General features: G+C 38.4%; 1 protein-coding gene across 1 annotated transcript; it reads right to left on the bottom strand.

Moving 5' to 3' along the window:
- Window positions 1–202: 202 nt before the first annotated feature.
- Window positions 203–24,842, bottom strand: rhoj (ras homolog family member J). The gene is made up of 5 exons (XM_027149033.2): window positions 23,483–24,842; window positions 6,725–6,783; window positions 3,797–3,961; window positions 2,694–2,789; window positions 203–2,592 (listed from the first exon to the last, which is right to left on the bottom strand). Exons 1-5 carry the CDS (start codon window positions 23,688–23,690, stop codon window positions 2,446–2,448), a joined length of 675 nt encoding a protein of 224 aa, XP_027004834.1. The 5' UTR covers window positions 23,691–24,842; the 3' UTR covers window positions 203–2,445.

The following is a 24,842-nucleotide window of genomic DNA, read 5'->3' as shown; positions in this document are numbered from 1 at the left end:
TCTATCTATCTATCTATCTATATATATATATATATATATATATATATATATATATATATATATATATATATATATATTAGACAACCATTGTAAATGACATTGTAAAAAAGGGGGAAACAATTCTTTGTTCTCACCTTTTAATCACACCTGATATGTACAAACTATAAATAGTTTTTTTTTTTATTTGAATGAAAAGCAGTTATACACCAAGTTATTGGTTTATTAGACATATACTGATGTAGTAAATAAAACTGTATGATAATGTAAATAATACATATACAAAAAAGAAAAAAAAAAGATACACAGGTCAAGTTATAGTTAATGATTACAGTACACAGTATGGTGCATAGAATGGTGTAAGGCACAGTGTCTGGGGGAAAAAAAGAGAGAAAAGTAACTTAACTCTGCTACATGGAAGGCACGTGGATTCAGGCTCATTGAGGAGGTGGCTTGCGTCCCTGAGGTGCCTCGCAAAGGCAACCAGTATACACCAAGGCAAATGAATTTTGTGCCAAGGAAGGAGTGCATTTAAACAGCATTGAGACCAGATGTGTGTGTGTTGGTGTTATATCAGATCCTAGAAGTCTATAAATGAATACGAGAACGTTTCTGAACTTCTGCGCTATTCCAAGGCAGATCAGTGATTCAACATGATTTATAGACCCCTGGCTGCTCCAAAGGACCTTTGGAAAAAGATGAGGGATGACGACTAAGCTTCATGTGTTTCTGGATTTCTTAAATAGGCTGGAATGAGGAGGTCGATTTGGCAGAATGGGAGCAGTAAAACAGTGTATGATTGCTGTTGAAGATTACCACAGAGGCTAGACTTCTGATAAAGTCTTGGTTCTTTGTTGTATTGACATGTACAGTTGTAAAATGCAGATCCTAAGAGCATCTGTTTCATGGCCTGAGGATTTTCATAGCACCACTGTTGCAGAAGTGCCAACAAGAAAATCCAAGCAGACAGGAAGAAGCAATTGAATTTGATCAAAAAAGGTCATGTAGGTGGATGAGACAGCTAATTTTCTTTAAGGAGGTGTTCCAGGAAAAAAGCAGGGCAAAAATCTGAGTGTCCACTACATAAGCATCTTTTTTATTTTTAACCCACCAGATTCCCCAGGAGTGTTTTCTTCTCAGGTCAAAAGGTGAGTTCAAATCCTGATGATGTCTCAACCATCTGTAGCCAGGAGCCAAGAGAACAAATAAATTGGCCATGGTGTGTGTGTATGTGCGTGTGTGGGTGTGTGTGTGTAGGGGGAAGCCAAAATGTCCTCCATGGGATGGAATGAGAAAGAAAATGGGGAGAATTCAGTAATATCAGTAAAATCAGGTGGCTCCTGCACTGCTACACAATAGCTATAAATAAAATACTGTGGTTAAACTGCAGATGTTGCTGTAGCTGGCGGCACTTCTGCAACTGAAATCCTGGTTAGTTTCTCAAGATCATCTGAAAAGATCATCTCATAGAAACATAAAGAGATACATTTAGCCTGCGTAATTTTGTTTCATAGAGTAAGAGCAATCTTCCGTGTAGCACCACTGGGTTTGTTTTGTTTTAAATCCTGTTGTTTCCTCTCATTTCTACCATTCTCTTTCTGTATCTGCTCTCTTTATTGATGACTTGGCCAGCCTCCTGAGAATTTCCCTTATTAACTATCACAGGATATGGCTGTAGAAAAAGCATGTTATTGATCTGAAGCAAAAGCAAAAAAAATTTTTTTAAATAAATCACCATGTACAGAGGAATGGATTTGCAACATTTCTTTCACTTTGAAAAGCTTATAATGTAGGAAACTTAAAATAACCTATAGCTGGAAAACAAGATGTTGTGGACTGGTAATTGAGAAAGTCACACTGGGGCAATTTCGAGACCTGTGTCTCTGTCTAAAGCTTAAGATGAGAAAGCAATCTGTCTTTGGCATGAACACGAATAGAACGACTGGAAGTTGATCGAGGCACTTGATCGAGGCGCTTAAAGAAGGAGCAAACTAGGCATCTACATAGATTTGAGTTTCCAAATCCCAAAGGGAAACTCCTTTATCACAGTTAAATGTAAGCAGAGCCGATATACACATTGCGTTCATTTAGATCCACTCGAATTCAGTGAAGCGTGACGTGTTTTTAGTGTCAACGTCTCTGTACGAGTCACATTACAGAAAATGTGAGAAAACAACTGAAAAGCCTTGAATCTGAAGTATAATTTAATAATAATTATTATTATGTAGAAAATAAATTGGCTGAAGTGTGATTTGTTCTCATTTGCATGACAGTAGTGTTGATGCAAAATACACATTGATTTGGAGGTGCTGGAAGACTCTCAGCTGTGTCTCATGTCCCCCTTACGGTACTGAAGGAACTTGTGCCATGTCTTTTTCCTGCCTTAAATAGAAAAATTCCATGATGTTTGCTGATGCTCACTAGGCGGTATACCTAAAGGTGCTGCAATCATGCAATAGTACAGCAGCTCCTGCATGATATACAGCACCTCTTCGTCTTCTTGGGGCTGAAGATTGTCAGGATGGCCTCGTCAAACACTGTCTTTAGTCCCTTCTGGGTCAGCGCTGAACACTCGAGGTAGCACTGTGCGCCGATCTGTATACAAAACACAAAAACATGTACAAGCATGACAGAGACTATCGGTATCTGTTTTTAGAAAAGGTATGTTAGAGATGAGATTAACAAGATTTTCATACATCTCTGGCCAGCTTGAGGCCTTGCTCGTATGTCAGGGGTTTCTCCTTCATTTGGAGCAAACGGGCCAGTGTCTTTGGATCGTCTCGCAAATCAATCTGGGGCACACAAAATGAAACAGCCCAAATATTATAAATTAAAACTGTAGAAATATTGGCATAGCAAAATCCCCACGAGTACAATCAGCTTTTAAATAGTTTATGCTGTCGATATAAATCGACTTATTCTAAACTGTATGACTTTCGGTCATTTAAAGGGTTAAATTAACATATACTTTTCTGACAAACTGTTTTTAAATATTCTGTTTTTAAAGAAAACTATTTTTAATCACTACTAGACATGATGAGAAGTCTTTGTACCTTTAGTAGAAAGCAGGATAGACTATAACTGACATGGAAATTTCAAGGCCAGAATGTCTGTCTATAAAGCATCTGTAAATCCAGATTTCACTGTTACAAGGGCCTTTCATGCAACATCTGTTTCTCTATAAAATGATGATCAAGACCTATAGCATGCTCTGGGCTGTTTTGGCAGTACTTGAAAACTTATAAGAAAGCCTCCATATCTTGTTAAATTTCATTTATATTTTTTGCATCATTTTTGCTTACCATTTCATTTACACAAACTGTCTAACTGAAAGTACAAAAATTTTTTATTGTGATCCAATGGTGGATTTAAATAAAAATAAATGCAGACATTGGTTTTGCAAGTCTTCTGCGTTTTTATAATCTTCGTACATCCAGGTCCTAATGTTTACCTATTCTTCTGTGTATATTGCTCAAGCTTGGACAGAGAACAGAATTCCTGCAGATTCTCAATCATTTCATTTTACAAAATACATTGATCTCCCATGACAACATTATATATGTTATTTTATATAGATTTACGACTTATAATCTTCTCGTTAATTCTACTGTAGTACCTGTTTCATTCTAAGTAATGGAGATTTAAACATCCCAGTGGGGTTGTACTAAATATAAGCACTCTTGGAATGCATTCAAATTAGTGGACTGGAACTAATCATTGTGTAAATACTAATATTTTGTAAATAAACGGTACAAAAAAAATTAAAATCTGCGGTGTTTGTCGCATGTGTGGCGCTCACCTGTGTGCCTATGAGGATGTATGGCACATGAGGCATGCAGGACTTGAGCTCAGGAACCCATTCTTCCTGCACGTTGTAAAAAGAGGCAGGGTTCACAACAGAGAAGCAGATGAGGAACACGTCAGTGTTGGGGTAGGAAAGGGGCCGCAGCTGGTTGTAGTCTTCCTATAACAACAGAGGATCAAACAGCAGATGACGAGAAGCAGAATCCATTTTTCATTCAGAGCATGTCTACTTTTGGAAATAAAACCTTACAGCAGAGGAAAGGTGAACATTTAATATGGTATATACATTGTATTGAACAATTAGGAATTAATTTTCCTAAAACTTTGCCCATGCCAGTTCTATCCAAAAGTATACACTTTCAACTTCAGTATCCAGTCAACCATGTGCCAGCAGTGTAAGGCAATGCTCCATGTGTGCAATGCAACATATACTGATTTTTGTTTAGACCTGATATTTAACAGAAATATGGTAGAAATGTGATTTTATCCCCCACTCATGTCTGAGAAACAAAGAGAATTTGTATGACATTTATGCATTTTTGGGGGAATTTTACAGAAGCCTGGCAAAGCATGAGTTGACAACCCACTGGACATTTAACTAGACAGATGAAGATTGGAAAAGACCAGGCAACATTTTGCCAATCTTGCTCAGTTTCGGTGCACCTGTGCCCACTGCAGCCCCCTGTTCTTGGCCAGAATCCATGTGGTCTTTTAATGTTGTAGTCAATCTGCCTCAAGAATTGTTACATTCTGAGATGCTCACATTTCTTATAAAAAGAGGTTATTTTAGTAATCTTCCTGTCAAAATAAACCACTCTGGTCATTCTACTCTGACCTCTCTTATCAACAATTTGTAGAACCCCTGCTCACCATTCTGTGTAAACTTTAGAGACTGTTGTGTATAAAATTCCCTGGAGATCAGCAGTTTATGAAATACTCAAACCAGCCTCTCACGCACCAACGATCAGATCAAGCTTACATTTTTCCTGAAGCTCTCGTCCTGGATCTGCATCGGTTCATACATTGTTCTTTAGCTACATGTTCGGCTGATTAGATTAACTGGATATCTAATAAAGATTATTACGTGTTTCTAATAAAGTGGACTGTGTGCATGCAAATCTCTGAATCTAAACACCAAAACATATTTACAACAGTGATTCTACAACACCGAGTGCAACACAAGAGCATTATCTGATACAAGCTTTCCCTGATAAGAGCCAGACACTTCATTGCTAAAGTGCAATTGATCTGAGGGTAAGTGATCCTTATCAGAGAAGATCCCAGCATGTTGTACATGTTCTTTATTGAAAAACACGGCTTGTTTACTCAGTACAGCATGGCACAGCACTGCTTCACAGGCACAAGGCCTGACTGTTCTCTATACCCTTTACACAGATATGAGCTGTCTGAGAGCTGCCTAATGAACTGTGGGAAAGTTTGGTTTCTATGACTACATGCTCCAGATGTTCAATGGTATTACACCCAGTTGAGTTTTACATCAAGCTGAGATTAAAATCTCCTCATTTTCGATAGGACAAGACACGGCATGCATGTAGACCTGATCTGATGCGTACATTCACTCACTGTCTATTTTAACAGGAATACTTGCACATACCCACACCTGTACATTCATGCATTAATCTACTCAGCCAATCACAGTGAGCAGCAAAGCATCTCAGAATACACAACACATCAAACCTTGAGATGGATGAGCTAAAACAGCAGAAGTCCACATCAGACATATTGTCAGCCAAGAACAAGAATCTGAGACCATCATGGGCAGACTCACCTAATTCAAATCTTCAGCTGTCGTCCAGTTTCTGTGAGTTTATGCCCATAAGATTTCTGTACTTGACTGACAGGAGTGGAACCTAATCTGGTCTTCTGTTGTTGTAGCTCATTCACCACAACGTTCAATGTTTTGTGCATACTTAGATGATTTTCTGCTTACTATGATTGACATTTCTTATCAACAAGAACCTTTAGAAATGTCTCTAAGTCAGTGCTTTTTTTGTTTCCCCACTATTCTGTGTAAACTCTGTACACAGATACATATATTAACAATATCAGACTGTTGTGTGTGAAAATCCCAGGAGATCAACAGTTTGTGGTATACTCAAACTTGCCCATCTGGCTCCAACAACCGTGCCACGAAAAAAGTCACAGAGATCATCATCATCATCATCATCATCATCATCATTAAAACACCATGTGAGGGAATGCCTTTTAAAAGAATGGTGTTCATCTCTCCAGCACAGTTCCAGAGATGTATAAAATCTATGCAAATGTGTTTCGATCGTCTGTCGTAGACGAACAATTTAATTGCACAAATTGTTTTTCCTCTATCATCTGTTGTTTTTCATTTGTTGCCTGCCTGTAGATCCCAGCATTTTTGTTCATTGTGTCATCCCAACAGTAAATATGTGCTGCTCTCCCATTATGGTGTTTGCAACTGGTATACTAAAAGTTTTATTGACACCACCGACTGAAGCGAACAAGCACACAGCAGTTTCAGTCGATAGAACCTGACAGGTTCCCTTTCTTCCAGAGGGATGCAGGCTGCATAATTTGTGTGCACCTTGCTCATGTGTTCCCTATTAGAGGCCATCTGAAGAAGCTTATTTACATTTGAGATATTGAGTTATTTGATGCAAGGCAATAAAACCATCCATAACAGTTAGGTGATGAAGGGAGCCAGCCAGGAGTGTTCAATTAGAGAAATGGTTTAGGTCAGTTATCAAAATGTCAGGTTTACTTGGCAAACTGTCAATTTTTTTTGCAAAGTCAAACAGTATATGCCATTTCTTAGCTCTGAACATACTGTATATGCTATTGGTGAAATTCTGGATTTAGTTTATATGTATTCATGCACTACGCTACACACAAATGATCAGTGTAAATGATCTTAAGACTTGAGACTTACCTGCCCAGCTGTGTCGTACAACCCCAACAAGTGCTGTCTGCCAGATACGGTAACATTTACTGTAAAAGAAACCACATGATAGTGATAAAGTTCATCTATATGTAGGAATAGCAAATACAATACAAGTTAATTGGGTAAACTAAAGATCTACAGTATCTCTCCACTAAGATAAGCACTTAAATAAATTACAAAAACCCTTGACACCAAAATGTCAGCTTGTCGTAGCTTGTCGTAGCTTGACTCTTCTCTAATAGAGTTTTATCTTCATTGTATTTATACAAGTACAAGTTTGCACTAGCATAATGTTGAAAGACAATGAAGATTATTGTCAGCAGAAGCTTCAGGTGTGCTCGGTAGGATGGAGTGAAACATAAATAACAACGAAGCTTCAAACTACTATTTACTAGGTTGAGAGCCTGTCACACTTGACTCAAGCTATAAGATACTAGCTAGAGATAGATAGAGTAACCTATGCAACTGAGAGTCTTAAATTACCATAAACAAACTACATCTACACAAATTTTCCGTCATAAAACAGAAAGTTGAAGTCAGGTCTATATTACAGTGCCGCAAGCAGTGATCAGTAGCATAAAAAAGCCAAACAGTACAATTCTCTAATTACACTGAACATGTCTGATATAACACTACCACCTCAGTGATTAATCCGACACATTGACCTACTCAATGTTTCAGATGCACAAATGTTTCAACCTCGGCAAATTCTAGCGCAACAGGTAAAATTATATTTGTTTCTAAATGCTAATAATTGCATGCGAAGAGACGTTATTATCTTAGCTAATTACTGAAATCGCTAGATTTGCTAATCAGAAATTTTCTAATCAAATTTTCTAAGAAAGGACTAAAATCTGCGACCAAAAAAGGTTTAAAAGGTTAGATTTTAATAACTTACAATCAAATTAATTTTTATTGATTTTTGAAACCCAAAACAATCATTACAGCACAAATTCAAGTAGAGTTACACAACAATATAGAAGAATTGTCTTACAAAATTATTCAGACAGTTGCAATTAAACTTGTACCAAAGCACTCTCCCTCCCACTCAATCCTCCTCTTCATCAAATAGATTTTTTAAAGAAATTCTGTGGAAAAAAAACTGTGATCAATAGAGCGGGTCTGGTTGCTGTAGTCATTATCACTGTGTGCAAGACTTAGATGGAAGAGGTGATATCATTAACTGATCTGTTTGCTGCTCCTCCTCCCCAGTCATAAACAACACATTCTTGCCCCGGTGGGAATCATTAAGTGATTGTTGTAGTAGCCAATTTTGACAATATGGATCTTTAATGATCAAATAGTGGCAGTAAGTGTTCTGCCCCACATCGGTGCAATATCAACAGCCATGAAATCAATAAAATCAATGAAAATTTTCACTGTTTGCTTAAAATCTATGGAGGTATGAGGACTTTATGAAGATTATTCATTCATTCATTCATTTTCCACCGCTTATTCGAACTTCTCGGGTTACGGGGAGCCTGTGCCTATCTCAGGCGTCATCGGGCATCAAGGCAGGATACACCCTGGACGGAGTGCCAACCCATCGCAGGGCACACACACTCTCATTCACTCACACACTCACACACTACGGACAATTTTCCAGAGATGCCAATCAACCTACCATGCATGTCTTTGGACTGGGGGAGGAAACCGGAGTACCCGGAGGAAACCCCCGAGGCACAGGGAGAACATGCAAACTCCACACACACAAGGTGGAGGCGGGAATCAAACCCCCGACCCTGGAGGTGTGAGGCGAACGTGCTAACCACTAAGCCACCATGCCCCCCTATAAATAATATTAACATATTTATTTATATCTTAGCATTTTGTTAAAATATAATAAATATAATATAATATAATATATTATATAATAATAATAGTATAGTATAGTATAGTATAGTATAGTATAGTATAGTATAGTATATAATAATATAATATATAATATAATATAATATAATAAAAACTCATGGTTGTATGGTTATGTTGACTGCTTTTGGTTGTAAAATTTGGTTTTTTCTAAAAATCATGTCGTTTTTATGCTACGGTGTAAATTCAAAAATGAACTTTAATGTCTCACTTCACTGATGACAAGTGGTGTAGAAACAGGATACATCCTTGTGAGTGATCAAAGGATAATAAGACAGTTTTATTGCAATGACTAAGAGGAAAATGGACAAACATACCATACTTTTGTGTGTGTCTATGCTGTCAACAATCAGCACTCATTTAAGCACCATGTTTTAACGATGTGGATTGGTACAGTGAATACAAATATGGTGTGCAAGGACAAAAATGAACTCTCATTTTGTAGCCCACAACAGCTACATTTTCCTAGTAAATGTGTGCTATTAACAAAGTTGCTTAAAACAGAGTTACGCTGAATGTTTCAGTAGAGAAATGTAAAAGGTTATATAATTAATAATTCTATAGATAATAATAACTAATAATAGCATCTTATTTAACATACAGTACAGTATGTATACTACATTTATACAATCATTTACACAGTAGCAAAAAGGAATGAAACATAGACTATGTGGACAGATGAAATTATTCTGGGTCCAAAATCCTCATTAATATCACCTCAGTAGTTCTGCAATTTATCAGCATCACCAAATACAGTGTCATTCTTGCGTGCACCACTGGGCTTTGTGCACCATTTGGAATGGAGCCTGAGTCAGCTCCAGTCTCATGATAGCTGTGAATGACATTTGTAACTATAAACTATAAACTTCTTTATTTTTCTTGAATTCTAAACTGATAGAAGAGAACTGTTTCATCCTTACATTCAGACCCGCTTTCATACCTGAGAATAGTTAGTGTTAGTGAGAGCTCAACATTTTTTCTCATAAATATAAAATATTTTTTCCAAAAATAAAATGTTTAAAAAAGTGTTTAAAGTAAATGAAAGCTACTGCTGATAAGATATATTATATTTTCAGAATTGACCCTTTTAGCCAGCTGTAAATGGGAGGGGATCGGAATGAGAAGATGTTTCATTTTAAAAGCTTGATAAGATAAGGAAGGGCTCTCTCTTTCTCTCTCTCTCTCTGTGTGTGTGTGTGTGTGTGTGTGTGTGTGTGTGTGTGTGTGTGTGTGTGTGTGTGTGTGTGTGTGTGTGAGTGAGTGTGTGGGTGTGCAGAAACAATATACATCCTTGTGGGTGATGAGGGGAGATGAGAGGACAGCTGTTTTGCTACAACTAAGAGGAAAAAGGCCAGACACAGCCATGCTTTTTTTTTTTTTTTGCCTTTTGTTTTCAACAATCGGTATTCAGTAAAGAAACAAGTGTGTTAGCCAAGCGCTTTCCTGTCTCTTTAGCTACACAGTACACTCTCTGTATATTCCCTAGAGCTTGCACTCTGGGCGTTGACACTAGCTCAATGCTTGTAAAAGACAATACAGTCATTTAAATATTTCTCGTCCTCATCTGCAGCAGTAATGAGCTGAAATGCTAAATGCTCCACAGGGCTGGTGAGAAGCAGCAGTGAAATGAAACTTCCCTGCACATCATGTTGTTATGTCAAGCGTTATTGTATCTCTTGGCAGCATGTGGCATAATCTTGAAAGATTAGAGATATAATTGATGAGTGACTATGCGCTGTGTGAGACTGCAGAGCGCTTCAGAAATTCAAATCAAATCAGTCATTTTTTATACCCACTGGAACAACTGCTGATCTTTCTGCTAAATTTAGCTTCTTGTACAAATGCAGACAAGAGTTCGATCCCAAATACAGCAGGCAAAGTCATGCTGAAAAGCACTGAGGCAGTGAGGAAGTGCTGAACTCTGCTTCTTAGCCAGTTCCATAATTTGGAGGTTATCGGTTTCTTGGAGAGGGACTGAAGGACTGCAACTGTAGCTGAAAAGACTGGGGAAGGGAGATGAAACTGACGCAGCGTTTCACTTACACATGCTTTGTAGCTGAGCCTCTGTTGGTGTGTATCAGCTGTTCCTGAAGGCTCCCTATAGGAGCTCTGCTCGCCTCCTGAGACACTAACTAAATAAGTAGTAAATTGTTGACACACACCGTCTTCCTATCCTGTGTCCCCCTTCACTGTTTCTTGCCTGTCGATGAGGCAGGAAAAGGACAAAGACAAAAAGGAAGAGAGAGGGAGAAAAATATTGTGGTTATCTGGGGTGGTAGAGGGGCCTTCAGCTGTTCCGTCCGGTCAGCTGCCTCTCGTCATGTGGCCTGCTGTTTTACTCCACAGCTTGGAGTGAGACACATGGTGTTGTTCCAATCATCCCCCTCTAGCTGAAAACTTCCACACATGCTGTGTAATGTGATTTGGGGTGTGGAGAAGTCTCCAAGCGTCTTACAATGTGGCTCTGTGTAATATGAGTGTGCTTTAAGAGCCACCATGGCTTCTAGCTGACCAACCCACTCAAAGGAAAGCACAATAGATAAACAGTTATGTACCGTGCCGTAGTATAAGTAGAAAAAGCCCTGGCATTCCAGTACATTATAAATCAAATATAAGTATATAGTAACAATTAGTGATCACTGATTGCTGCATAAACAACTGTACATTTAATTACTACACTATATACCAGGGGTATTCAATTAAAATTCAAAGAGGTCCAGTTACTAAAATTTCCTCCCAGCAAAGGTCCGAATCTTATATTGTCACTTAAAATAGTGTACCCTCATGTTAATAAAATCAATAACGCACATACATTTCTATATAATTTATTGTTAATTTTCAAGAGTTTTCAAAGTCTGAACTTGTATGGCACTTGAATGAAAAAACAATACTGTAGACTACTATGTAGCAGTGTTGTAATGTAACGAAGTACAAATACTTCGTTACTGCACTTAAGTAAAAATTTCATGTATCTGTACTTTACATCGCTATTTAAATTTATGTCAACTTTCACTTTTACTCCACTACATTTCCTAGATAAAATGTATACTTTTACGCCGTTATATTTCCACTAAGCATCTTCGTTACTCGTTACTACAAAATAAAATCAGAAGAAATGTGTGTGACTGCAATAAGGGAGGTTTGGCGAATCACTGCTCCTAGATTACATTAAGCTCCGCACGCTCTATGAAGAAGCACAGGTACGCGCAGCGTGCACGCGCAGTCAGAGCTGGAGGCATTTATCTATAACGGCGGCAACCAAAAGCAGTGAAATGTCACTATTCTTATTACCAGAGTAGTAATAGCACAAACAAAATATTAATGCAATATCAATACTAAATAAAAATAACATTTATTGATTTGGTCTTTGTCTTGTGAATATTTGTTTATTAGTGACTGCATTCATAGGACACACTGTTTATAGAGAATGCACACATACATGAACTGATTTGATTCAAGACTGGCATCATTACATCATGCATAAAATTTTGGTGTCCACTTTTGCCATTTTAAATAATACCATAACTTTTGGCTTACTATGTAGTCATATAATATATAATATAAAACTCTTCTTGTTTTAAATTCTCACCGAGGGCTAAAACCCCTAATGATGAAACCCTAGAACCGCCCCTGCTCTTATGCCTACCGAAAATCACTGAAATTTTACTTTTTACTTTTACTTCAAATACTTAATTACATTAAATATCAGAAAATTACTTTTGATACTTAAGTACAGTAAATATCAGACACTTTAAGACTTTTACTTGAGTAATATTCTAAAAGGTGACTTTCACTTCTAACAGTTTTTTTCTAGTACGATACCTGTACTTTTACTCAAGTATTGCTTTCTAGTACTTTATACAACACTGCTATGTAGTCTTTACTACATGTCAAGTAACAGACAACAGACACTGAATTTCTTCTGAATAAAATAAATAAAAAGTGCAAACACAGCTTTGAGCAGCCTGAACTTAGGGCCTATATTTCAAGTAATGTAAAACATTCAGAATCTTTTGAATAAAATAAAAGTGCTTTTAATCTTTAAGAAAAAAATTAAACAAAAGACTTTTGAGCTGCCCCTTTTTTAAACATTAACTACATTAATAACACAGGAACCTTAGGCAAAAGAACATTTCAAGTAAAATAGAACAGGGCAGAATTTACTGAATAAAAGAAAAGTGCAGAGCTTTTAGCAGCTCCCTTTTTCCTCTCTCCTTTCCACCTCTCCTTACTCCCTTTCCATCTTCCGTTCCTTGTGAGAGAAATGGACATGTAACTGTCCTGCCAGCAGTTTGAATCTTAATTGTCCTGCCAGCGTAATTAGGTGCATTACTGCCACCTTCTGCTCTGGAGTATGGAACAGAAACAATCTGTTTTTGGCTTGGCTTTTGATGACGCTCCTGTCATAATAACTAGATTAACTGCATATGAACGAAAGATTTACCTTTGTATTAATAATCAAAGAGCTTATATAATCTTATAATATTAGATTATAATAAGGAGATGCTTAATATGATAATATTAGAATTTTAACGGTTCCGGGCAGACCCGTCACTCGGTCCGGATCCGGAACGCGGTCCGCCATTTGGTGATGCCCGCTATATACTATATAAATATACGACAGTACATTTCATTACTATATACTATATATACTCAATATTTCAAACATTTAAAGATAGAAAAATCCACCTCCATAACTTGTGTTTAGTTTCAACATCTTCAACCAACACATTGTCCATTTCACATATTGCTCAAACAGAAACGCTTCCAAAACTTTGTGCAAATAGTTCTGTCAGTGCCATCGTGCCATCATGCTCATCATCTCGTAAATCGCTAACTTGCCAAGCTGAATCTCTTGGGTAGCCAAGCCAGATAACTTGGTTCAACTGTGTTGTATAGCTACACTACATTCTGGGACTTTAAATCCAGCCTGCTGAACTTCTGGATTTCTCATTAATGTGAAAATGTTGCTGGGAATTTTTTTGACATGCTGAAGGCAAACCCTGTGCTGTATCTTTGTATGGGTGGTGGTGGTGTTGGATTTTGTTTTTCCTTAATAAAAAAAAAATTACATTTATAATCTGTTGTGTTTACTTGTGTTATCTTTCATATTTAAATTTGGTTGATGATCTGAAACATTAAAGTGTGATAAACATGCAAAAAAAATTAGGAAGGGAAGGGGGCAAACACTTTTTCACACCAGTGTAGTTAAGCTTTCCTTCCTCTGTCCTAGTATGTTTGTGCCTAGATGCAAATGAATGATTTTAGAAGGCAAACCTGCATTGGATTAGCTGATTATTGGACAATAATTCTGATGCCTTTATCACGATTCACAAATAATAATTTTAATCTTAAATTAAATTAAATCTTATCTAAAATGTAGTAAAGAATTCCATTTATTCCTTGTCTGCGGCAGAGTCACGACAGTCATCACTGGGGTTCAATAATCATGTAATATTCATGCATGAGGGAAGTGAATTATTTGTTCAGCCATTTTACTGAATGTCCTTCTTTCACATGTAGGAAACACACAATATTTCGTTGTGTTTTAGTGATTCTGTTTCTACATGGAAATGTGTTCCTCCGCACAGAATAATCATGGCCTGCAAAGAATTTTTGCATAATGAAGCTAAAAACATCATTATTGTAATTCTTCACAAATCGTCCATATTCAATAAGAGACAGAGTCGATAACAGACAGTGTGCAGTGGAGATAAATGTTTCAACTGTATTTTAGTACACTTGATTAAACTAGCTAAGAGCAAGATCCTGGTCGCACAATCGCTGCTAATTATGCGTATTAATCAAATCTTGTTTGTGAAGCTATGCTCAAACAGTAACAAGGCAAAGCTCTTGAATAGCCATGTACTGCTTTTGCTTAGCCACATCTCACCAGTGTGACTCTATAAGGGATGTGTCTTGGAAGTGGAAATGAATGAAAAATATGTGATAATTATTTGTTCCATTTGGCACTTCAACATTTCCCTGAGTTGTTGCTACGTGCCTCCAGACAACCACCATTGTCTCCATCCCAAAGAAATCTACAGTGTCCTGCCTCAATGACTATCGTCCCGTTGCACTCACACCCATCGTTATGAAGTGCTTTGAGAAGCTCGTCATGAGGCATGTCAAGACCCAGTTACCACCCTGACTGGACCACCTACAATTCGCGTATCTCCAAACCGCGCCACGGATGGCCATTGCCTTTTATTTAGCCCTCACCCACCTGGACAATAAAGACACGTACATACGAATGCTGTCCATAGACTTTAGTTCAGCATTCAATACAATCATCCCTCGGCACCTGATTGGGATGCTGAGCCTGCTGGGACTGAACACCTCTCTCTGCAACTGGATGCTGGACTTCCTGACTGTGAGACCTCAGTCAGTCCGGATCAGTAACATCATCTCCAGCACCTCAGGGCTGTGTGCTCATTTCACTGCTGTTCACTCTGCTGACTCACGACTGTGCAGCAATGCACAGATCGAACCACATTAGCAAGTTCGCAGATGACACGACCGGGGTGGGTCTTATCAGCAAGAACGATGAGTCAGCATACAGAGAGGAGGTGCAACAGCTAACTTCCTGGTGTAGGGCCAACAATCTGTCTCTGAATGTTGATAAAACCAAAGAGATGGTTGACCACTCTCGTGCTCTGCCGGTGGTTGACCACTCTCCGATGAACATTGATAGATCATCTGTAGAGATCATCAAGAGCACGAAATATCTTGGTGTTCATCTAGCGGAGAACTTCACCTGGTCACTCAACACCAGCTCCATCACCAAGAAAGCCCAGCAGCATCTCTACTTCTTTCGAAGGCTGAGAAAGGCACATCTCCCTCCCCCCCATCCTGACCATGTTCTACAGAGGGACCATTGAGAGCATTCTGAGCAGCTGCATCACTGTCTGGTTTGGGAACTGCACCATCTCGGATGACAAGACCATGCAGTGGATACTGAGGACAGCTGAGAAGATCATTGGAGTCTCTCTTCCCTATATCATGGACACATAGACCACATGCTGCATCCACAAAGCCAACAGCATTGTGGATGACCCCACACACCCCACACACCCCTCACACACACTCTTCACCCTACTGCTTTCTGGAAAAAGGTACTGAATCATTCGGACCCTCACGACCAGACTGTGTAACAGTTTCTTTCCACAAGCCATCAGACTCCTTAATAAATAAACTGAACTGTGCTGAGCACAACACGCACATCAACTGTATATACTGCACAGACCTACACTAAATACACACACTTCCAATATATATCCATCAATCTGCTTACATGCTGTTTTTGCATACTTTTTTTGCTCTTTGCACATGCTGTCTCAATTTTCAGTAATTGGCAGTTTTGAGCACTACCTTTCGATTATCTTAGGTAACTACTGCTTTAACATGTTGTTCATTACAGTATCAATGCACATGCATTATTGTCTGAACATACATTATTTACACTGGTCGGCGCTGTTCCTCTCTATTGTCTGTTGTGTATTGCCTTGTAATTTTTTGTTTGCACTGTCCTTTGTCCTGCACTGTCTTGTCTGTCTTGTCTGTCTTGTCCTGCACTGTCTGCACCAGGTTGCACAGATGCACGTTATGTATCTAGGACTAACTTACTAAATCCTTATAGCTCTGTCTTTCTTTTATGTAGCGCCATGATCCTGGAGAAACCTTGTCTCATTTCACTGTGTACTGCATCAGCTATATACGGTTGAAATGAAAATAAAAGCTTCTTGACTTGACTTGACTTTTAAGGACTGTTCACAGATGCAAAGTCATAACACACCACTCAATACCTGTCTTCAGTAAGCTTAGATATGTTGCAGAGATGTTAGTGGGATCGCAGTCATTTTGCTTCGAACTCTACTTCTGTTAAAATCCCAGACTGATCTTCATGCACATTAAGCTTAAAAGATGTTAAGGGGTGCATAACAAGAGTTGAAGGTGGAAAAAAGAAATCAGCATGTCTCAGTTGTCACAACAGTCTGTAACACTGTACTACGTCAAACAAGGGCTTGTTTATCAGTGTCAGTTGATATAGCAAAGACTGCATTCAACAGTGTTACAACTTGAACTTTTAAGGTAATAAGTGCATTTTACAGAATATACCTGACACTTTTGTTACACTGGTTCTTTTTACATTACAAACTCAGAGTTTATAGAGAAAATGAATTCAAGTCAATACAAACTTATATTTTTTTTATTTCTGTTTATATGAACAGTTTCAGAATAAATCTGGGATTATTTGATCTGGATATGTTTTACATGCAGAGGTGGGAAAGCCAGTGTATCCAAACTGTAAAAAACTCATGCAAAACTGTGTGGAAATAGTTCTATTAGTTTGGGAGCACTCCAAGAAGTGCTGTTTTCTATCACCATATAGACATAGACCGTTTGAAATAGCTTGTCAAGGTAGTAATACTCCTGGGGATATTAGGCAAATTGTTGTGTTCTTAGAACAAGAACTATCTAAATCGAAAACCCACTTCCTAATATTGTGCCTGTTTTAGGAAGGTGGTAGATCATGAAGACAAAACAATCACAAAACATGATTCATCAGAACAGGTCACCTTCTTCCATTGCTCAAGGGTCCAGTTGTGATGCTTACATTCCCATTGTTCCCTTGGACCACTTTTGGTAAGTACTGACCATTCTTTACCAGGAAAACCACACAAGACTACCTTTTTGGAGATGCGCTCATTCGGGCTTCTAAACAACACAATCCGGCCTTTGGAAAAGTTGTTCAAGATTCTTAAGCTTTCCCATTTTTCCTGCTCCCAACACATACAACCTCAAGATCTGACTGTTTACTCGCTGCCTAATATCTCCTAACCCTTGAAAGGTGCGACTGTAACAAGATTATCAATGTTATTCACTTCACCTTTCAGTGGTTTTAATGTTACGGCTGATTGGTGTACATGGTATCTGTATTTGGGGGTAAGGCTTTATCGTGTAGTGGATCTGAAGTCAATCCTGTCAACAGCAGATGCAGGCCAGAAGTAGTCACCATGGAACTGCAAGGCATGCAATCACTAGCGAGGGAGAACATAAAACTTCACACAGAACTCAGGATGAAACCCACCACCCTTTAGCAGTGAAGTGACTTAATAATAAGTTTTTGTGTGATCCATTTGGACTATTAGCAGCACTTGTGCATTATACTGTATAAAAATTAAACATGGCTAATTAATGTAATGCGACGTGTCTGAAACACAGGGATTATTCTGCTCTTAGCTAGTCCTTAAACTTCATTCGCAGCTATCACTGTGTGGTATAATGTGCCCTGATGCAAAGCATGTCTCAAAATGTTTTATTTCTCTTATACAACAGCAATTTGCCAACAATTATACTTAATAGGTATTTTTTAGTCAAAAAAGGGACATATTAGAGAAATCAGAGCTTTAGTTTTTAGTGATTTCCATGTTTCTGGACCACTAAAGAGGGCACCGGGATTTGGGGGGTAGGGGGATCTTCCGGTCAGATGAAGAAGTGCAACAGATGGTGCTTCAGTGGCAAAACATGCCAGCGGAAGTTTTCAAGAGGAAGCCAGAAGCTTGTTGCGTTGCATTAAATTATGATTATAGAGAAAAGTGATATTTTTGTGAAACCTAACTTTTGACTCAACTAAAAATTTTTAGTTGTTTAATGCTAAACATCCACAAGTTGATTCTTATTATCACAAACATTACACCAGCTACAAACATTCATTCTTTCACTAGCCTCAATGTAGTGTTTAGTAATAAAAAAATGCAGCTTTTCATGTTACGAACAATCCACAAAACACACTAAAGTCCTCAGCGCAATGTAAAAAAAATTCAAATATTAATGCAAACTGTTTACATTAAAAATATGAGTTATGAGAATATAAAATACTCATACTACATACAACATTCATACATGACAGAGAAGCTGTGAATATTCAGATTGATTATCATGTGCAAAACAATCATAACCAAAGATGTTCTCTGGCAATGTTGCATTTCTTAGGTAAACTTATCTGGTCTGAACAGTACTTCTGTGTGTAATAAGTCCTTTAGATTAACAGTAAAATGTGTGTCTACCCTTACACCACATGACAGCATCGAAATGGTGTTCTTCATCAAAGATGGATATTTTAATTACAATTTTAATATTAACTCCACAATGCCCTCGGTGTGCCTCTGACTTAACAAGGCAATATCACTGGTATATTACACGATTTGTGGGGAGCCACACGAGACGATGACTCATCTCAGCAGCATTAACAGTCTCTATGCTGTAGACTGGGAACGCAATCTGTTTGTTTTGGACAAGGGAATTTTGATCCAGTGGGATTTGTGAACGGAAACTACGGCCTCTCGTACCAGTGGAACTTTAACCCTATGTCCTTTACAGTCCATGACGTGAGAAAAGACCCCCATGAGTGTTGTGATCCTAAAATGGAAATTTGTATACTGACTGCAAACCTAATCAGACTTAAAGGATTTTGGATTATGAAAATACATATTGTTAAAATGTATTAATTTAAACACCCAATAATAATTCCTTGCCATTTGCAGGGTACTTCTGAGAAGGTTATCAGTCCAAAGGGCTAGCAGACATTGATCCATCTGCCGGGTGTATATGTGAATTAATTTAGCAATTTCACCATGTGTTTAAGAATGCTGTGACTATTGCAATTTCTGTAGTAACTACTGCAAGCAGAATAATGACGAGTTCTTGTTTAACACTAATACTTCTATAGCAAAAACAATGGGTACCATTCATCCCCATACAAGGGAGCACTGTGTTCCTTGGCCTAGACATTAAGGCAGTGTGTGACAGTTCACCCATTTTATTATGATGCTGTGTCGAGGCCCTCTCCATGTGGAGAAACTGATGGGTCTAGACCTAAATGGAAACGATTGATAGGCTCTGTGTTTTCACTCGGCCCTGCTGCGCAAGACAGAATGCCCCTTCTCTTCTCTCTCTGTCTTTTTTCTCTCTTATAACACTCGCTCTTCCCCTTGCCCCCTGCTACTCTACTTTGCCAAACATCTCATCCATCTCTGTGTTTGAACATGCCTCTGGTAGGGTTTCTAACATATAGCACATATGAACAAGGCTCACGATAAGACGACACATACCATATTTATTATTCGTGCTAAAGCCAGACCTGTGAACTGACTATGTGTAGCCTGACTGTGCAGTCTGTGATAACTGCATGCTTCCATGCTGAGATATTCACACTTGAAATCCTGCTTAGTGAGTCAACGATTGGCTAACGTGAACAGTAACAGTGGCTTGCAGAGACCATTAAAAGTTATCCAGAGAGATTGGAAGAATCATAGGGAGGACTTCTGAATGTCAGCCACTTAACCTTTTCTTAAAATGACAACACAAATGAAATAAAATACGGCTTGATGTACAGTATACACAGTACACAAAATAGACTGAAGTCAATTACTCCTTTGAAATAGACTGAAGTTAATTATCCTTTGACCTTTTATTTTCTTGAAAAAAAAAATAGATGTAACATTAAAAGACATACCTGTAGCATACATCCACTCAAAATTACATTAGGATAACAAATTAGTCTTTCAATACAAACAATCTGGATATTTTTTATGACTTTCATTTAATTTTTTATAATACCCAGGATCGTATTCCAGCCTCACAACCAGTGTTCATGGGATAGATTCTACCGTGTCCACCACTGTGACAGGATAAGTTAAAATAGATGAAATAATTTAATTTCCAGCAATGGGTAAACTGTTATAAAACATAAAAATCCTAAACAAAAACGGAGTGGCATGGTGGTACAACAGGTGACATTGCCACCTCATACCACCGAAGTCCATCCTGGGCTTATGTTATTGTCAGAATGAAGTTTTGCATGTTCTCCGTGTGACTAGAGTTGTTTCCTTCAGGTTTCATGGTTTCCCACCAACCAAAACCATGTCAGTATATGTTAAATGGGAGGAAATGTTAAATTGAATATGTATTCATCCCTCATGCTGCATGTTCCTGGAATAGGCTCCTGAGTCATTCAGGATGAAGAGAGGATGAATGAGTGTGTACTTGCTAACTTATGAAGTTGTTGTCTTAGAAATAGGCCCATGAACATCTCTGAAAGCTGTCATGTCAAATCGTCAACAATCTAATCCTGCTAAATCAGTAATCCATGACAGTGAAAAACCCAACCCTACCTCCCACATTATCATGTTTGATATATGAGCTTCTCTGTCCAAATATGCATACAGCTTTAATGAATGGCTAAAATTTTAAACAACAAGATTAACAAGAAAAAAAGTGTCTGATGACATGTAGAATGTAAATGCTTACCTACACTGCATCATTTTCGCATCATGTTTTGGCTACTTAACCACCAGTTAGGTTTTAAGGGCCCATACATTTTTAATAGGGACGTTAAAAATTTGTGGTGAGGTCACATCTGTGTGCCAATGCATTGTAATAGAACCAATTTAAAAAATCTTTCAGAGCATCCATTCTTCAGGACTTCCGTCTCTCTGCCTTTTTGCTGCCACATAAAAGCATCAACAAAAACAATCTGTCATAGAATGCGGTAAGGTTTTATTAAAGCTGCCCATGTGCAATTTAAACAGCACTTCCATTTCAAACCACGATGACTGAAACTGTGTGGACATGCTCACAATCATTACTTATCTGTCTGTTTATCTAAAGTGGGAGTCACTGAATGAGCAAGCCAGGAGTAAGAGTGAAGATATGGTCTTCTCATCACTTTCCAGCAGATAACCCGTAAGTGTTGAGGTTTTGTGTTTGACCTTTAAATCTGTGTTTCCCAACTAAAATTATAGAAGACAATAGCAGACATAACTAACATTTTTAATACATAATTGAGCCTCAATTGAACATCAATAGAGCCAGAACAGGAAACACCACAAAATTAAGCGCTTGTGGCACAGTTTGAATTGATTATGTCAACAAGCTTTAGGATTCCACACTTGGATCACATCTGCAACTCACAGGATGCCTCATACAGTACATGCTGCAATATAGCACTATTGTGTTCCCTTCTATTGTGGTTTTAGCTTTGAGGAGCTCTGGTGCATTAATGTGCATTAAACATTGTCATAAAAAATCATCCACATTCAGAAACAGTTTCAGCTAATAAAATGTCACAACTCACAACAAGGCCTGAACATGATTGTTGATTTTATCTGGCTCTGGACTTCAAACTCTGACTGTGAACATAAACAGGTACCTTTTTGTCTAGCGTGTGTTGATCATGGAGTAACTAATTCATCATCTGGAAGTTAGCTTACACTTTTAAACCTGCACAACGTTTTGCTGCAGTCTCTTTTAGAGAGTAGGACTTGTGGAAAAATTTCCATCCTTTTGTTCAAGAGTCAATTGTTCCATTGTTATTACAGAGATACAAATAAATGACCAGAAAAGCAGACACATTGAATGACTTTGAGTGGCAAGAAGAGTTTAAGCAAAACTTCCAAAAAGATTTGATTCAACAGATAAACATTTGTTGTGGCTGCAAATGTGTTGAAACATAGACACCTTTTTAGTGGAAAAAAACAAAGATTAATAATGAAAATAAAATGATTTATATTGTGTGTGCATTCAGCAATTACATAAATAATATTCATTAATTTGCCTTAATAAAGCCTTGTATCCACAGAAACTGTTGTCACTGTTTTTAGCCTTCTGTTAGTAAATGAAGAAGGTAAGAATGCATTAGATCAAGTTGTCACTGTTTTTATCTTTCTGTTAGTAAAAGAAAGAAAGTCTAATCCTTTACTGAAAGTAGAAAAACATTCATGTGAATTCAGTTTGACTAAGATTTACTGTAATAACTCAATAATAACTATAAAATATATGATAATGGTAGTTGACAGTGTTGATCTCGAATGTCACCACAAAAGCAAATCTCCAGAAATACGTCACAGGGCACTGAAAAATCTGAAATCCACAATAACACAACCATGTGGTGTTATAGATAAGGTAAATGATATGAGCCTATGGTATGCCACAACATGTTCTATAATTAAACAGCATAGTTGTGAAGTAGGTACCATTGTTCTCTCAAATCTTACTTGTGTGAATGTGGACTGGCTTCACATCAAGTGTGTATTCCTGTCTCAGACCTGGTGTTCCCTGAGAGGCTCTGGACCCACCATAACCCTGACCAGGATGAAGTGCTTATCAAGAGTCCTCAATTCTAATGTTTATAGCTGGGAAAATATTCTGCCTCAGTTTCTACCCCCACACTTTTTTTGTTCTTTTCAAGACAATATCATGGCTGCAGTTCAGCTGTCATTTCAGCGCAAAACCTTCTGAGCATTCTCCCAACATTTGTCTGCAGGCATAGTTTCCAGGTTGTGCTCAATGTATGGTGGTATTATACTTTTTTTTTTTTTTTGCTAACTCAGATCTATAGTATGCGTTTCTGATTTTGGACTACTGTTGTGGAACAATACATATTACCATTAATAATGAAAAGATTTCCAGATTGTGGTAGCAACAGGTAGCACAGTGTATAACATATTCATTTTATTAACTCTGTTAAAGCTGTCTATAAACATTTTGTTAACAGTTGTTTGTTTTTAACCTATGTGTATCAGGCCTTCACTGAGGATTATGTGTATCCAGTAACAGTTCCTCTATCAGGCGGCTATTCTTGGGACCAAGGATCGGTTAAGGTGGGGGATAAGTGTGTGTGTGTGTGTGTGTGTGTGTGTGTGTGTGTGTGTGTGTGTGTGTGTGTGTGTGTGTGTGTGTGTGTGTGTGCGAGAGAGAGAGAGAGAGAGAGAGAGAGAGAGAGAGAGCACCGCCAGATACAGGACATGTCTTGTACACAATGTGTATAAAGTAATACAGTAATATACAGTATGAGAGATTAAATGTTTGTCCCACCTGCGTAATGGTCAAACACAGTCGGTACATATTCCTCAGGGAAAGCGTCATTGGCGTAGCTCATGAGTAAGCAGGTTTTGCCAACAGCTCCGTCACCGACCACCACACATTTCAGCATCTTTTTAACAGAAATGGTGAAGGGCTCCGCGCTCTCCGCTCCTTCCTCAGCGCCGGCACGCTGCTTACTTCTGGAACTACGAGCAGGCATGATAGCCTAATGCTGTCTTTCTCCCTCTCTATTCCCTTATAACGCACGGAATACTTTAATCCTTGTCCTTTTGTGGTTTGTAACAAGACGCTGAGGGCCTTAGTTTAAACCAGTCCAAACCCTCAGGATGATCCGTCAGGTCGGTGAGCCGCACTGTTGTCCCCCGCGCTTCCAGAACAAACAGGAGCCTTCAGCCGCGGATTCGCCTGAATATCCAAACAATCCGCCAGCTTTCATCCCGTCATTGTGCAGTCTCCGTGTACTACACTGAAACGTCTTTCACATTTTGTCTCTCACACTCAGATCTGCCTTCGCCATTCGCCGGCTTCTTGTCGCTCGTTTCAGGAAACTGGGGCTTTCCACGAGAATGCCATATTAGGTAGGAGTGGGCTGGGAACAATAGGGGCTCTGTCCAAATACACTTAACAAGGGAGACTAGCAGAAATCCAGCAGCGACAAACAGAAGGAGGGGACATAATCCGGATCCCGCAGTTCCACAAAACTAACAAAAACTTATCAACTGCAAGGCAAACAGTCCAATCAAACTGCAGTCTAACTCTTTTATTCACTAGAGGAACGCGCGCAGTTTCTCTAATGACTTTTAGACGCGCGTAAATCCCAACTTCTCTGCTATAATTTCAGGTTTTTTGTGAGTGATAAAGTAGTTTTGCATCGTGGCTAGGTGACACAGGGTGACAGCTGTCACTCTTAAATAAGCCTTGACATCACGATTGCAAATGTCTTCCAGTGCAATTCCACTGCAGACTAAATTAAGCATATCTACAGACAGGTGAACGTGGAGGACATTTTACATGTGTGATTTGGGTTCAAGGTGGCCGGGTTCTCTCCTGAGCTCGGGTTACTGCCTGTATGCTTTGTCCCTGCGCATACTGTAAATTGCCCCTGGTGTGAATGTGTAATGTGCATGATGTCCTTCGTTGTTACAATGCTGTTATCCACAGGACATGAGGGTTCAGTGCATGTTTCGAGCAGCCCAACACTTTTCTAAGACACTTTGTTGGTTTTATTTAGCTCATGCTAATTTAAAACACCGATCTATGGAATTTTGACCAAATTTATGCTATAAGTAACCACAGACCATCTATGAATGAAAACACATTATGTGGTCATTAACATCATATACATAATGGT

The sequence above is a fragment of the Tachysurus fulvidraco genome, chromosome 16 (assembly GCF_022655615.1).
Source record: "Tachysurus fulvidraco isolate hzauxx_2018 chromosome 16, HZAU_PFXX_2.0, whole genome shotgun sequence".
Lineage (NCBI taxonomy): Eukaryota > Metazoa > Chordata > Actinopteri > Siluriformes > Bagridae > Tachysurus > Tachysurus fulvidraco.
Note: the sequence above shows the minus strand (reverse complement) of the source record. Positions and strands in the feature narration are given on the sequence as shown.

What these genes read in the sequence shown, in the direction of transcription:
- rhoj (XM_027149033.2), bottom strand. Translation starts at nt 23,690, where the DNA reads ATGCCTGCTCGTAGTTCCAGAAGTAAGCAGCGTGCCGGCGCTGAGGAA. An exon ending in TGTACGACACAGCTGGGCAG is followed by an intron (nt 3,962 to 6,724) that starts GTAAGTCTCAAG and finishes CTGTTGTTATAG; the next exon opens with GAAGACTACAACCAGCTGCG. An exon ending in GCCTCAAGCTGGCCAGAGAT is followed by an intron (nt 2,593 to 2,693) that starts GTATGAAAATCT and finishes TTTTGTATACAG; the next exon opens with ATCGGCGCACAGTGCTACCT.